This window comes from Hetaerina americana, unplaced genomic scaffold (genome assembly GCF_022747635.1).
Source record: "Hetaerina americana unplaced genomic scaffold, ioHetAmer1.1.p SCAF_5, whole genome shotgun sequence".
In the NCBI taxonomy this organism is placed as follows: domain Eukaryota; kingdom Metazoa; phylum Arthropoda; class Insecta; order Odonata; family Calopterygidae; genus Hetaerina; species Hetaerina americana.
The window spans coordinates 74,949,811-74,964,503 of record NW_027287095.1 but is presented as its reverse complement, the minus strand read 5'-3'; the positions used below and the strand labels follow the sequence as shown (position 1 = coordinate 74,964,503).

The window sequence follows — 14,693 nt, the reverse complement described above, 5'->3', positions numbered from 1 at the left end:
AAGCTGATGGTTTTAGGCTTACCTCCAATGTTTTTTTTTATCCCCATGCTAATTTGGCTGGCTATGATTTCATAGCCCCTGGTATTGCTGGCCTACAGGTAATACTAACCAATTGTTGGTAATTATCAGGCAACCACCGCTCAAGAGGTCATGGATGCAGTTCTCATCTAGGAGGAGGCTCCTACTCATTCTATGTCTTGCCGGTTTAAATTTCAGTAAATGCAATTGTTACTATTAATTTAATGATTTTTTATATTGAAATTTCTGGCAAATAATCTGGTTTCATTGCCATCATAATGGCTTTGAGGCACTGGAAGGGGATTGCCCTGTGGAACTGCTGGGTAGGTGGTTATTAAATGTGGCCTATCTAAAAAGTAATTGACTCGTAAATATTTTTGTGCACAAATGCTTAATCCTGTTCCTGTACAGGAAACACTATCTGAATGTATAAACATGAAAATTGGTCATTATTTTAAAAATGCCACTCACTTCATTTGTGTAAATATTCAGCACACATGCAGTGCATAACATCTTTGTCCCTGTAACCCTGCCTATGCCACTGATCGGCATGGTTAATTATCAAAGTTCCTACTTGTTTGCCCATTACCTACATGTGTGTGCATGCAGTTTGCTAAACACCTGCATGGAAACACACCATAATGCCATTGTTGGGAAATAGTAATTTAAGCCCAGGCAGAAGCTTAAGTGTTCAAATCGTCATGTTTTTTTGACACTATGGTTTCTATTGATGCCTTAATTTTTTCTTTTTAAATTCAATACTTAGGGTGTATGTCTGGATTCTGTGTATGTTAGATAGTTTAAATGATTGTAAGTATACTTGAAATCAGTCCATAGCCATGATGGTAAACCACTTCAAGGGAACAATTGAATCTTTTGGTTTAAGTCTTTATCCCTGGCAATGGATTGATATATGTGTAATAGTTTGGATAAATAACTTTTTAACAGGCCATGGGCAAAGGGTTTTACTAGACAAGGTATCATTAGACGCAGTAAGCATAACATCGGATGTCCCACGAGGAAGTGTTATTGGTCCGCTATTGTTCCCTTTATGCATTAATGACCTCAGGTTTCCAGTAAAATTTGTCTATTTGGTGACAATGCCACGATACATAGGGAAATATTAAGCCATGAAGATAGAGTATCATTAGCTAATAACCTAAATGCAATCCAAAAGTGGAGTGAGACATGGGAGATAGAATAAAATTTGATTAAATGTGTTTCCATAAATTTTGGTATGAAAAGTATATCACCAGAAAACACACTATACAGGGAACCATTATTACACGTATGGAACTGGTAAAATACTTAGGTGTAACGATAACTACGGATATGTCGTGGGAAAAACACATTAGTGAAATTTATGGCATAGCTAATAAAAAGTTGAGATTCATTAAAAGAATACTTGGAAATTGTAATGAAAGGGTGAAGGAGTTTTGTTATTTTGCATTAGGCCCTATATTGAGCATGCTGCGAGTGTATGGGATCCTTATGAAGTAGGCTTAACTTTGGAACTAGATGTAAGTGCAATGTAGAGCAGGTAGGTTTGTGAAATGTTTTTACGAACAAGGTAGCAGTGTCACGATGCTATTGGAAAAATTAGGATGGGAGCCACTAGTGGTCCATAGGCTAAAATAAAGGTTAAATTTACTTTGTAAATTTGAGGCAGGTTACTTATCTGGGGATGTTAAGGACATATTACAGGCCCCCATTACAGACCCCCGGTTACTATGGTAGATCAGATCACCAATGTAAAATTAGGGAAATTTATTGTAGAACGGATATATTTAAAATGTTGTTTTTTCGTTGAACCATTGGAGATCATAATTGACATGACAGCAATCACATAGGATATAATTAGAATTTTTAGTGCATATATTTTTATTGATATCTTGTTTTTTTCTACCTCCATGTTATTCTTTTTATTTAATAGACCCATCTTTTTAACAGTTCTACAGCATGATTTGAACATACATATCCTGTTAATAAATATTGTTGCATGTAAGTACTTTCTTACATGCTTACATTTCGTGTAAGGTTTGTCGAGTGCACGAATATATTAATATTTGTGTAGAGGTAACGTGATTTGGTTTTGCGTGTGGTTTTATTCTAGTTTATGGGTGGTAACCTAACACCTCACACCACATGCCTTTATGGTGGCTTAAGGCATGTTGTTTAGATGTAGAATGGGATAATTTTCCTCTACAAGAATGTTATGAATGTGAACAGAATTTTCTTTCCTCAATTGTATTCTCACAATTCCCCTGAAGAAAGCAATTATAGTTGAATGTCCAAGGAACTATAAATGTATCTTGCAAAAAGTTTATTCTCCTGTTAAAAACTACTGATATTATGAGATAGATTTTGTGATTGTTGCTGATTCCTGGCAAAGGTTAATTTTTCATCAATTACCACATTTATAGTTGATGATCAAATATTTTGTTAGTTTTTGATGCATTTAGGTATTTCATGATGGTATTCCTGGAATGAAATGAAGCTCTCCCAGATCTTCTAAGGTTCTAGATATATATTTCATCTAAGCAATTTCTGTATTTTAAATTGTTACTGCCTTTGGAGTCACAATCTTGTGCAAATCCATGCTTCTTTCACATGTTCTTTACACATCCTTCAAAGTTTGTGTGAAGGGTACTTTCATTTGAGAGACAATTTACCCATTTTCACTCTCTGATAGGTTGTAAAGGAGTTTGTTTGAAAAAGAAAATGCACAGGATTATTGACATACTTAGTATATTGAGTAGGCACCATGGAATATCATTAGCATGAAAGTTAAATTTCTGTCCTTGATTAATCAAATTTTGAATGTGTTACCCCTATTACATATAATGAGCACGGATGACTTTGTAAAACAGGAACAAAGAAGCCAAATAGTGAAATGGTAATGTTTTGTGAGAATAATGCTCTTTCCAGGTACATTAACTGATACTGATCTAATCTTTTGATGATTATTGTTAATAGAGTTACGCTCCTTAATGAGGTTAATTTTGATGACTAAGAAATGAGCAATAATACATTATTACCATCGTTTATTGGAGACAAATTTTTAAAAGATTTCTTTGCTTACAAAATAAATACCACTCAACTTAACAAGAAACAATAGTATATGGTTCATACAGGTTGAATCTCAGGATAACCCACCCTGTGTGAAATAATACAATATTCTGTATGCATGTAGGTAATGCAAACCAAAGTTGATCCAATAAAAGTAAATAGCGAGAGGTGGTTTTATACATTTAAACGATCATTGTAAATATTTCTTCCCATTATTTGAGTAAATTTTAGAATGAACAAGTACAATATTGAATTATACCTAGGTTAACATGAACGTAAATATATATACCCTACACTAAATACAGGAAATACCTGGAATACATGTTGAATGTGCTGTATCAAATGATGCTTCAAAAAACAGGATTTTATTAAGTTCGCCATCCATATCGTACTTAAGTAAAAACTATTAATTGTAATCTTTTAAGCCTTCCATATTCAGTTGGGATACATGTAAGATCTGACTTGAATTTTATACCTGAGCACACGAAAATTGACTTGTTTGAAATCATATCTTGTCATCTTTTGACTTCTGTTTGTTATTACAAACAGGTATTTATTGTCATTATCAAAGCCAAAACCATCTATACCCTGGAGACGGTCAGGATCTATTGCCAACACCTCTGCTTCATAGGGATCCCCCACTGTTACCTGAGCTTCATGAGACCACCGAGCAATGCTTTCTTGGCCAAGAAGACCTAGGTACAGTGCTCCAGTGCTATCAACTGCCATTCCGCCACCCTGTTGATAAAATGATATTAGCCAAGATGTGTAATGGTTACCTGACCTATATCTGCAACTTTTAAATTATCTGATTTGTTAAATTTTAAAGTAGGTCAATTTTAATGGTAATTGAGTTGGTATAATAGTAGCAATATTCTTGCATAGCTATTGCTCAAACGTCTTTTCAGGTAATCTCTGCCTAGGGATATCACAAAATAATTGGTCCAACCTCATTCTACATGGAATTAACACATATGCAGTGTTACATGACTTCCATTCAGTTTATTATATACAGGAACAAAATATACACTATCTAATGAGGTCTTATTACTTGTAGGCTACTGATTTTACTAAACAAAGGGGCCCATTGTTTACAGCACACCAAAGAGAACAAAATTGTTTTGTTTCTTCATTTAGACAGGATACTAACATGTATTATTATTTGACAGTCTTCCGTGTAAGGTTTTTGATGGATACAGACCAAAGACCACTATATTACTAAGTCTAGTAGCCTAAGTAGATGCAAATTGACATCACACACTACAATAAGCTCTTCTTAAAACCCACATACTTACTTCCACCCAACATGCTTATTCTTTTCATCCCCCTACCTTGCTCTCCCCTTTGCAAGTCTTCAAAATCCCATTGCCAATAAAAGTGCTCCGATCCTGCCTCCTTTGGATTTCCCTGGACAATCCTCTCTCACACACTGCCATGGGTACCTAAATAATTCTTCATTTGTTTTATTTTCCGTCCATTTTACCTTTTCCATCCTACACAGCCAGATCTCAAAAAGCCTCTAATCTATGCCTATTATCTTGCTTCAATGAATTTTTTCATCCAGTTCAGGGGCGTAAGCTTACAGGTACAATGGGAGGACTTACATATTTTCTTGGAGACCCCCAGAATAATTTTACACCTTGTCACAACACCAACAATAACCACTGTCTTATGTCAGTGGATGCTTAATAAGAATGATCTCCATGAGTTATAGTTTCCAAAGGACAATACGAATTATGGGTGATAAAATTCATACCGATTCGGACCGCTATTTGTTTCCTGCATCAAGCCTCCAAATACACCAAATTACTGGAATTTATAAGCAAATCGTTACTATAATTAGAACAATTTTTACTCGTTGGGGGGGTGGGATAGAGAAAATGCATGTTTTTGTTGTCCTGTCTCTCCCCCTCTATCCACGCGACATGGTCAATTGCTCACCTGAGAAGTCCGAGGACCCAAGTCGACGACTGCCCTGGTCACATCCAAGGATTCAGCACTCTGGTTTCGGAGGATGGCTGTGGGGAGATAGTATAGGTTGAAGCTCCCCAGGGGAGCGTAAAACAGTTTGTCGGCGCCCTCGGCCAATGGCGACAATCCTATACCATCCACGTTCATTCTCAGCACACTTCTTTCTCCTTCGATGTACACTTCGGACGCCTCTCCGCTCTCATAGTTCATGGAAGCCCAGTCGGATACCCGCCACGCCCGGTCGGTGCCCAGATGGTACACCACGATGCCACCCCCGTTATCTATGGGAAAAATATGGAAATAATCGCATCCATTAGAAACGTAAATTTCTCATAAGGTTACTGGATTCTTGTTTCCAATCCCTTAGGATACGGAAGACGCTTTATTTCATGTTAAAGTTGCTCAGACGTCTGACCGAAAATGAATTACTTAATGATCATTTTAAAAATTAATACAGCGGAGAGATATCTCAAGAAGTTCACCCTAATATTCCGCCTCTCTGAAGCTGGATGTTTCACATACTTTATATTGCAAATTCCTGATGAATAGACTTGCTAGCAAAATGCAAAAATACTCAAGATCCTAGCGTTCTTGAATTTTTCAAATATAAGTCTTTTTGAAGAGTTATGATTCTATCTGATCGATTCTATTCTGACCGTTCCCCCCCTTCCGATCTTTTCTAGATTCAAATCAATCAACAATTGAATCGTCTTAATCATTCCTCGAATTTTAGGAAAAGGTAAGGTGAGTTACACTGGAAATTTCCAGTAAAAACTAACCTAAAAACTTCAGCATCTCATTAATTCCTTTTCGATAGGGACACGATTATTTGGACGCATTACATGAAGTACAGCTTGAATTGCCCCAAACGGAGGAAGTATGGTCTAATCAGCTATTGACACAGCACTTAAACGCGTCTTGAGGACCAATAAATTTAATTTTGCTAAATTATTCTTAATATCCTTTACCACTTCGTGTGTTTTGCCTTCGATCTCACCTTGACCTGTCTGGGGGTCCGAAATGTACGCGTACCAATCGTAGCCTTCCCCTCCGTCGCTCACGTCAATCACTAAGTCATTGATAAAGTTGTTCGTGTGCGACACCACATCGTCCGGGAAGGTGAAGGTGTGCAGCACGCGGTTATCATGTTGGAGATCCAGGAGCACCAACTTCGGGGGGCAACTATTGTCCGGGGAACCCGAGAATATGTTCCTCCGCCCCACGTCGAGGACCCACATGCGTCCCAGTGGATCGATCTCCATGCTCTGCACGAACTGCAAGGCCGAACAGTTGCCAACCTCCTGCATCTCCCAGCTGGGGAAAGGATTCAAGGGTGGCGAGAGAGGTTCCCCGTCTGTGGATAACTCGCTAACGTTATAAGGGACCCAGTTGAGGGTTGAAGGTACTCCCGGAAGCCACCGAGGCACAGTGATGTACATTCGGTCTCCCCAAGTCTTGGCACTGATCTGAAAGTGAATGTGTCGATTAGTCTGACATCGCTTAGGCAGCACTTAATTGACAAAATCGTGAGTCGGGCCGCTGTTGACAAAACGAACTAACATAAGTCCACAACACTTTTTTTATATTCCTACCTTAGTTTCGACTTAGGCAAAAGTCGGGCACAGGATTTAGAAGAACCATTTTCGTATGATTCAATGCCCGTGTGGGAACATAATTAATTGTTGTGGGTTTTACTGAGTTTTTTAAATTCATTAACACAAAGTGACGCCATTTACTGGGGCTGGAATTTTTACATTCTGGCATTTGCGACGGCACTTCGGCTCACATTAGTAGATGACTCCGTTTAGATAACTGTCTCGGCATCTCCCGCAGGTATTTGAATTTGCCGGAGGAAAACATCTTATTGTTTTAACATTGGCTTTTTAAACTTTTTAAACCTAGTGGGCGCGCAGCGCCCACAACTATATACGTACGATAATTTCTTATCTTGTGCCTTTAAAATGACTAATACAAAAAAAAGAATATTCCTAAGTATTCCAAAGAATTAACCTATTTTATTGCTTGAACATCGCAGAGTTTATTGGCAGATCACTCGCGATGACATTGGTAAATTAAAGAAATAAATAATATCATGGTTAATTAAAAATTGGTAACCCTCCAACAGGAAATCCCCCTCCATCCAGCTACGACGTTCTCTCCGGACTTTGAAGGTCTTTGCACCTAGTTACTTTGCCTTCCCCACCCCCTTCCCCTCCCACCCTCACATAGTTACCCATACTGCCTTCCACCTTTCCTTCCTCCCTCTTCTCCCCTTTCCCACTACCCTCCCCTTACTTGCTTTTCAGCATATTTACTGGACTCTGAGTGATGACTGTTAACCGATGATGATGTAGTTACAATGAAACCGGTCGTATTAAATTTTATATTGTGGAAAATTGCCAATTTTTAATTAATAATAAACGGAAGTACCATTTTCGTTGCCTATCATCATCAAGGTCGTTGTATCCTTGATGTAGATCAATTTTTAATACCGGAAATACTGCAATGCATACGTGTGGAAAATTACTAATGATTATTTATTTGTCTCTTAATACGGAACGCTTCCTCAATATTAAGCCTGATTCAAGTAATAATGATCTTTGTGAGTTTTAGCGGAACCTTTGTTGCTCTCTGGTGACGAGTAGTATGTGACATTTTATTGGAAGAACTTGATTAGAAGAGACTGCGGATGCGATACTAGCGACGGGGTTGAGACAAACATGAGCATCAGCATCCATATTAATTCCTAGATATTTAATAATGTCCCATCCGTCACTTCATTTGGGCACGAATTTGAGAAAAAAGCACGTAAACGGCAGAAAAATGCATGAAACTAACTCTGAGAACGAAGGCGCTTTGATATGTGGATTACAATACGACGCAGCGGGGATGTGGATTTAAATGTTGTTTTTAATTATCCGACCAAAAGCTCTATCTTAGTCTACCCCCTAAATCCATACCAACGAGAAATGGAAACATACAATCACTATACTTAGCACTAGGAATAAATTTAATCAACGCGAACAGTGGCGAGTGAAATATTTTTGCGAGATTGGCATTGCATTCATGAGGAAGTTACCTACTTCACAGGAGCGTGGCTTTCAAATAAGTAATTTGCTGTGCATGTTTTAGAGATTCACTTTTTATCTTATCCTCGTATTCTTAATCAATCTGCACGAGAATCGGGTATTCACAATAATTATAAATGTAGTAGTTCATTTTACCTCGTATTTAACTTAACTGCAGTATGCGTAATTCAAAATTTGTTATCTACTCAAGAAAGATCGTTGTTGAGTGCAATCATATTTAATGCATTTCTCCAAAGTGTGTTACAGACTGGGACGTCATAGTAAGGTGGAGTTCCGTTATCTATGGGAGGATCCAAGGTTCCAATCCTGAGTGATTATCTTAGACTGGCCTTTTATCTGAGGGGAGCATTTTTTTTAAATCAGCCCCTCGTAAGATGAAATATTTGGCCTAGAAATAATGTCTAATATCATGGAAAATCGTCTACAGGATGAATGAATAAGTGGAAAACGTGAAATGGTTTTTATTTCCATACGACCTTGAGCGCAGACATGGATCTTCGATTTAATATACAAGCAAGGTAGAGGCATGGGAGTATTCCCCCATTGAGTCAATTTTAGCGGGTTATGTGTGATATGCTTTGAAGTACCAGGCTACGGACCCCAGGGGTAAAATTTGGAATTGCAAAATTGAATTTTCCGTACTCACTATGATATTGTTCTTCGGAATAAAGGTTCCATTGATGCGGGCTTCATCTCTGGATTCTTCGGTTGGCCACGCGTAGTCCAAGACCTTCCAGCCATACACTTCCTCCAGCTTGACGTTTTCCGCCTCCTCTGCTACCACTGAGTTTCTCCAGGTGCCGGTTGCCGCCAGAGCCAAGGCAAGAGCCAAACGCCACGTCCACGGGACACCGTGGGCCATTTTAGCTAATCTATCAAGAAAATATTGTGGAAAAAGAGCCAAGGCGAAAAATACAGTGGGATATTTAACGTCTAGAGTATATCCTAAAAGAAAAGATGGGTTGTTCACTCCGGAGAGAATTCTGTGGATGATTCTTTTCTTAAGTGCAATCAAAGGAAAATTGAATAGCAAACAATGATTTTCAATAAAATGGAACAAATAAGGCTAAATGTACACCAATAATTAATTCGTTTACTTTAAATTTTTACCTGGATGTGTGTGTGTGTATGTACTTTTTATTAGGTAATCTACCGGTTAAGGTAGGTTTTGGATGGACACAACTACCAAATAAATATTTTGTGACTCCTAACAAAACGCAATCCCGCAACCTACTCTACATCAGGTCCCTCTTCATCTCTGAGTACTTCCTTCCTCCCTTCATCCCGTCCAACATCCTTATTCTGCAGGGTCGCACCCAAAAGTGGTAGGACTGATTTTTTTACAAGAATTTTATGGAAGATATACTTACATCGACTTAATAATCTTCAAAGTATGCTCCTTAAGCTGCTACACACTTAGTATAACGTTGCTCCCATTCCCCGTACCCCCGCTGGAAATTTTCTTTGGGGATGCCGTTGATGACCCTCGTCGAAGCCTCTTGAACGGCCTTTATCGAGCCAAAACGTCGTCCCTTGAGCTGTCTTTTCATCGGGGGGATGAAGAAGAAGTCCGGTGGTGCCAGATCGGGAGGATAGGGCGGGTGCGGCAACGTGGCTACGCCGTATTTGGCCAGGAGCTGTCGGTCGACACTCAGAATTTTCGGCACCATCTTGGCGCACACCTTGCGCATGGCCAAATCCTGTGAAATAATGCGTTGGACGTTGGATGCAGACAGACCCAACTGGTCTGCAATTTCTTCACTGGTTAAGCGTCGGTCTGTGTTCAGCAGTGTCCTCACTCTGTCCACATTCGTGTCGGTTTTTGCCGTCGACGGCCGTCCGGAGCGATGGTCGTCTTCAACGAGCTCCCTACCCTCTTTGAACAACTTGTGCCACTCAAATACTGTGGAACGGCTTAAGGCAGTGTCCCCATAAGCCTGCTTGATCATATCGAGGGTCTTTGTTGCCGTCTTCCCGAGTTTCGCACAAAATTTCACGGAATAACGTTGCTCTAAATTCAGATTCATTTTGTTTTTCGACGCGGACAAAAAACTTGCTTCACCAAAAACGGTGTCCTCACTCAACGACAGTCCGCAGGCGACTGAGGTTGGTGTTGGTCTGTTGCTAAGAGCCCCCTCCACCTTACCCTGCCAGGCAGACTCCCCTCCACCGCTCCGTTCGCGCCAGAGAAAATCAGTCCCACCACTTTTGGGTGCGACCCTGTATTCCTTCCCTTTCCTCGTTTGCCAAGCACTATCCCTTTTTACAGTGTTACAGTGTACAATCCTCCTGCTTCAGTGACCATGTTTTCGCGCTGTACATAACAAAACTCCATATCAGGGCTTTGACGAGCCCTTTCTTAACATCCTTACTCAACGTCCCTGTCATCAACTCCCTCTTCCTAGTGAAAGCCTCTTTGCCTAGGGCAATTCTTCCCCTTACGTCCCTACTACTTTGCCCATGTTGGTCCAAAACACTTCCGAGATATGTAAACTATTCTAGCTGCTCTAGTTTTTACCCTCCTATTTTAATGTTTAGCTTAGCCTTTTTCTTTCTAGAAAATCGCATAACCTTTGTTTTACTAATATTGATTCTCATTCCATACCTGTTGCACTGAATTTCCAATTCACTAAGCAATGCTTGCAACCCCTTGGCTGACTGACAAACTTGGTCATCAGCAAACCTAACTGATTTTACGAATTCCCCGCCCACTTTCATTCCTACCTCCAGTTCATCCTATGCCTCTTTAATCATTTCCTCTGCATACAGGTTGAACAGTAGCGATGATAATGGGCAACCCTGTCTTACACCTCTTCCTAGCACTGCCCATCCGGACTCCCCGTTCCCCACCCGCACCTGAGCAGTCTGAGACATGTACAGGTTGCGGATTAGCCTCCTTTCCCTCCAATCTATTCCTATTTTCTGCAATTTTCTCATTAGTTTTTCCCAATTCACTCTTTCAAACATTTTTTGAAATCTACGAAACAGGCAAGTACGTCCTGATTGTATTCTATATTCCTCTCGATTAGTGATCTCATTACTGCAATGGTATCGCGTGTGTCTCTCTCCTTCCTAAACCCAAACTGGTCATCCCCTAAGTAATCATTTGCCCTACTCTCTATCCTTTTCTTGATGGTCCTGAGAACAATTTTACCTGCGTGGGAAATCAAACCTGCTCTGTAGTCCTCGAAGTCCTACAGAGTTGTTGTACCGGTTGTCAGGTTTTATTTCGTTAGTAGAAGCAAGAAAAGGTGTCATCGTACCATTGCATAGCCTATGTTCATCCAAAACCTACCTTCAACAATAACCAATGAATTAATTACATCAACCTCTCTTTACAAAAGTTTCTTTGCTTATTGCATTCCTCCTTTCAATGTGCTTACTACTAAGTCCATTTTACATCGTCTACCGTCTCCAGTTAATTTCCTCCAAGTTTAATGTTTCTCTGATCCTTACTGTTCCTTAAGGATCTCATTGCCTTCATTTTCATATTATTTATTCCCATCCCTTACCCATGACACTGGTTCTGTAATGCGTTCTCTCAGTAATGACTTTAAATACTTGCCTTATTGGACGTCTAAAGTTCGATCACCCGAAAATATAACAGACTTGTTCATTTACTCGTATACTTTCATTCCTATCTACACCCCTTCCCATACTTCTCTTACCATTTCCTCCGCGTTTAAGTAAATAAACACTGGTAATAACGGACGAATATATCATATATATATATAGACCCTGCTCAGTATTGCCCATCCTGATTTTCCATCCGGTACTCGCATTTGTGTAGAGTGGTAATGTAGAGCATGTGCATTTCCGACATATCACTTATATCTCCATTCTACTCTTTTCCTTTCCAAATTGTTTGTTGATTGTGCTCAATATACTCATCTTGACATTCAAGAAAAAAACAACCACATTCTGGCAATTATATCTTAATAGCTATCAGTGACCCCGTTTCGGCTATATTATCACAGTTTACCCCTTCCTCTTTCTAAAGCCAAACTTAACTTCTCTTAGTATTCATTTCCCCTCTTTTTCTTTCTGTTGAGCACCTAAAGTACTACCATTCCTCATTCAAAATTAAACTTATGTGCCAATGCAAATCTATAGCAGCCCTAACTTACTACTGCTCTAGCCTAAGTAAGTAGTTAATGTGATAAGGAAGTCATTTAAAGTACTTCATTGGGTAATGAGAAATTTAAAAGGAAGTAGCATAGCCCCAATATAAAAAGCATATAAGGTACTGGTTAGCCCTATCCTAGAATATTCGACCATAGTATGGGACCCATGTGAGGTGGGACTTATGAAAAAGATGGAAAAAGTTCAACGAAAGGTAGCAATATGTGTATTCGCAGGGTACAAAAGAACAGATAGTGTTACAGAAATGTTGGATGTGGTGAAATGGGAGATTTGGAAAAAAAGAAGGAAAATGAGTATGCAAGGCGTAGAATTGTTAAAAATTACGTAGCGTGGGAAGATTTATGGAAAGATATATACACGAAAATCCAAACTTTCAGGGAAAAACAGCCAGTTTTAATAGAAAAATGAGAACATAAAAAACTAATAAGAAAAAATAAAATTTTTTAAACGGAACTATTGTTGAATGAAACCAGCTGCCTGGAGGTTTGTTTGAGCCCTTTCCATCCAATTTCAGGGGTTATAATAATAAGTGTAAAGCAGCCACTGGGTGATAAACTTTATTCGCCAGTGATTATTATACTATTTTAATTATTAAAAATATTTTTCTGCACGAGATACGGACGGCGTGAGAAGTTGTACTGCGAAAGTGAATGATGTGTTAACGGAGCGTGATTTTGAACGGTACATGAAATTGAAGGGTGCGTGATTATGGACGGAGTGCGGCGATGAACGGAGCGTTGTAGGTATGATGTGAACCTAGCCTATTTGTGATGGTAAAGGTGCGGTTGATCATTTTATGCATCTTATGTAAGGCCCTATACCTCCCTTTAATAGCGTTCACAATAGTGCAATATTTACTCATCAACGGCACAAATGATGCTGGGGCCTCAAAATTTGAAAAGCTTGTTTTGTGTTTACTCAAATAAACCAGCCTTTCGTAAACTATGCTGGTACGCCTCGAATGACATGCGAATGTTTTTTTAAGTTTTTTTTACCGTAAAACACTTTTTACCATTTTGCCAACCTAGTGCCACATCACTTCGGACACCCATCGTAGCTCAAGAAACATACTTACAAAAATTCCTTTCATACCTGGATCAATTTACTTATCGAGCTTTAGCAAGAAAAGACTACTCACCTGATGTGGTTTCACCGTCCCTATTGTGACGAGAGACAACCGCCAAGTGGGCCGGAGGACGAGAAGGAAGAGTCGTTTTCGTCGCTGGACGCTGCACCCCCACCACCGGTAGCCCCGCCCTCCTCACCCCCTCACTTTCCGTTTATAACAGTATCACCTATTGTTAAGCGTTATTGACGCACGCAATGATAATGCCGCGAACATAAAAGTCGAATTGTATATTTGTTGCAGTTACAGCTCAATTCTCCATGGCAACACATCCGATCTTTATCCAATTTTGGGCAGCTCGGAAATATCTTCCAAAAATACCACCATCCATTATTCTGCATATTTAAAAATTTTTAATAATTTCAACAGTGCTCCATAATCTAGGATACCTTTTAAAACATGAGTGTGCCGTCCCAAAATCTTAGTGTTGTAAATACTCATCAGATAAAAAACTAAATTGTCTATAAATCGTTTTTTTCGTCACATTATTTTGTCCTTTGTGCCTGCATCCACAATGTTTCACGTGGAAATGTTAGCAAAGATGAAATAGTAAAATTGTTGAAGTTGTGGTTGCTAATTCTTTCAGAGTACGAACCATCTCCTCATCAAGTATCTGTCCATGCCTTTTGCAGTCATATGTTGAATACTCTCTTTCAAATGAATTGGATTTATTTTATTTGGCAAGGAGGAAATTACTTCCAGCTTTTGTCGAAGTCAATAGTCGTGAATTGGTACATCTTTATTACATACAGAGGGAATCATCCAGAATATATTTCCATGGTAAAAAGTGTCTTCCCAATTCATAATAACGTTTTTTTAGAACTTATATGTTTCTTTTAAATCATAAATATATTTAAAAATAACTTAAATTTCCAAGACTCAACTTGAAATACAGCCTATAGCGCGTGAAATCCTCATCTTCAGGATAGTGTGGATCGTTCCTTCCCCTATACCACCTGCAGGTTCCCAGAATGTATTGGCACATGACCTAAGTGCACCAATTAGAACTCTTTTCTTAAGAAGGCTTAGGTAGACCAAGAGGTATGACCCAAGTTAGAAACTAAGGGACTCTAGTCATCAGGCAAACAGTACTGTAACCAATCGGCAAACACGTCCGTCACTAACACCATCTACTGAAGACATTTCACTATAAACTAATAGTTCTAATTTTTTCCCTACTGTTTTAACGTTTAACTTATCCTTCCTTTTTCTGAAAAACCACTTAACCTTTCAAGGAAACTGCGGGCGATGCCGTGACAGTGGCTTTTATCGGAGTC

General features: G+C 39.2%; 1 protein-coding gene across 1 annotated transcript; it reads right to left on the bottom strand.

Annotated features, from left to right (window-relative positions):
* Positions 1 to 409: 409 nt before the first annotated feature.
* LOC139694117 (major royal jelly protein 1-like) lies at positions 410 to 9,009 on the bottom strand. The gene is made up of 5 exons (XM_071592546.1): positions 8,794 to 9,009; positions 6,056 to 6,524; positions 5,029 to 5,339; positions 3,631 to 3,825; positions 410 to 439 (listed from the first exon to the last, which is right to left on the bottom strand). The coding sequence occupies exons 1-5, from the start codon at positions 9,007 to 9,009 to the stop codon at positions 410 to 412; spliced, it is 1,221 nt and encodes a 406-aa protein (XP_071448647.1).
* Between the last annotated feature and the right edge of the window lie 5,684 nt (positions 9,010 to 14,693).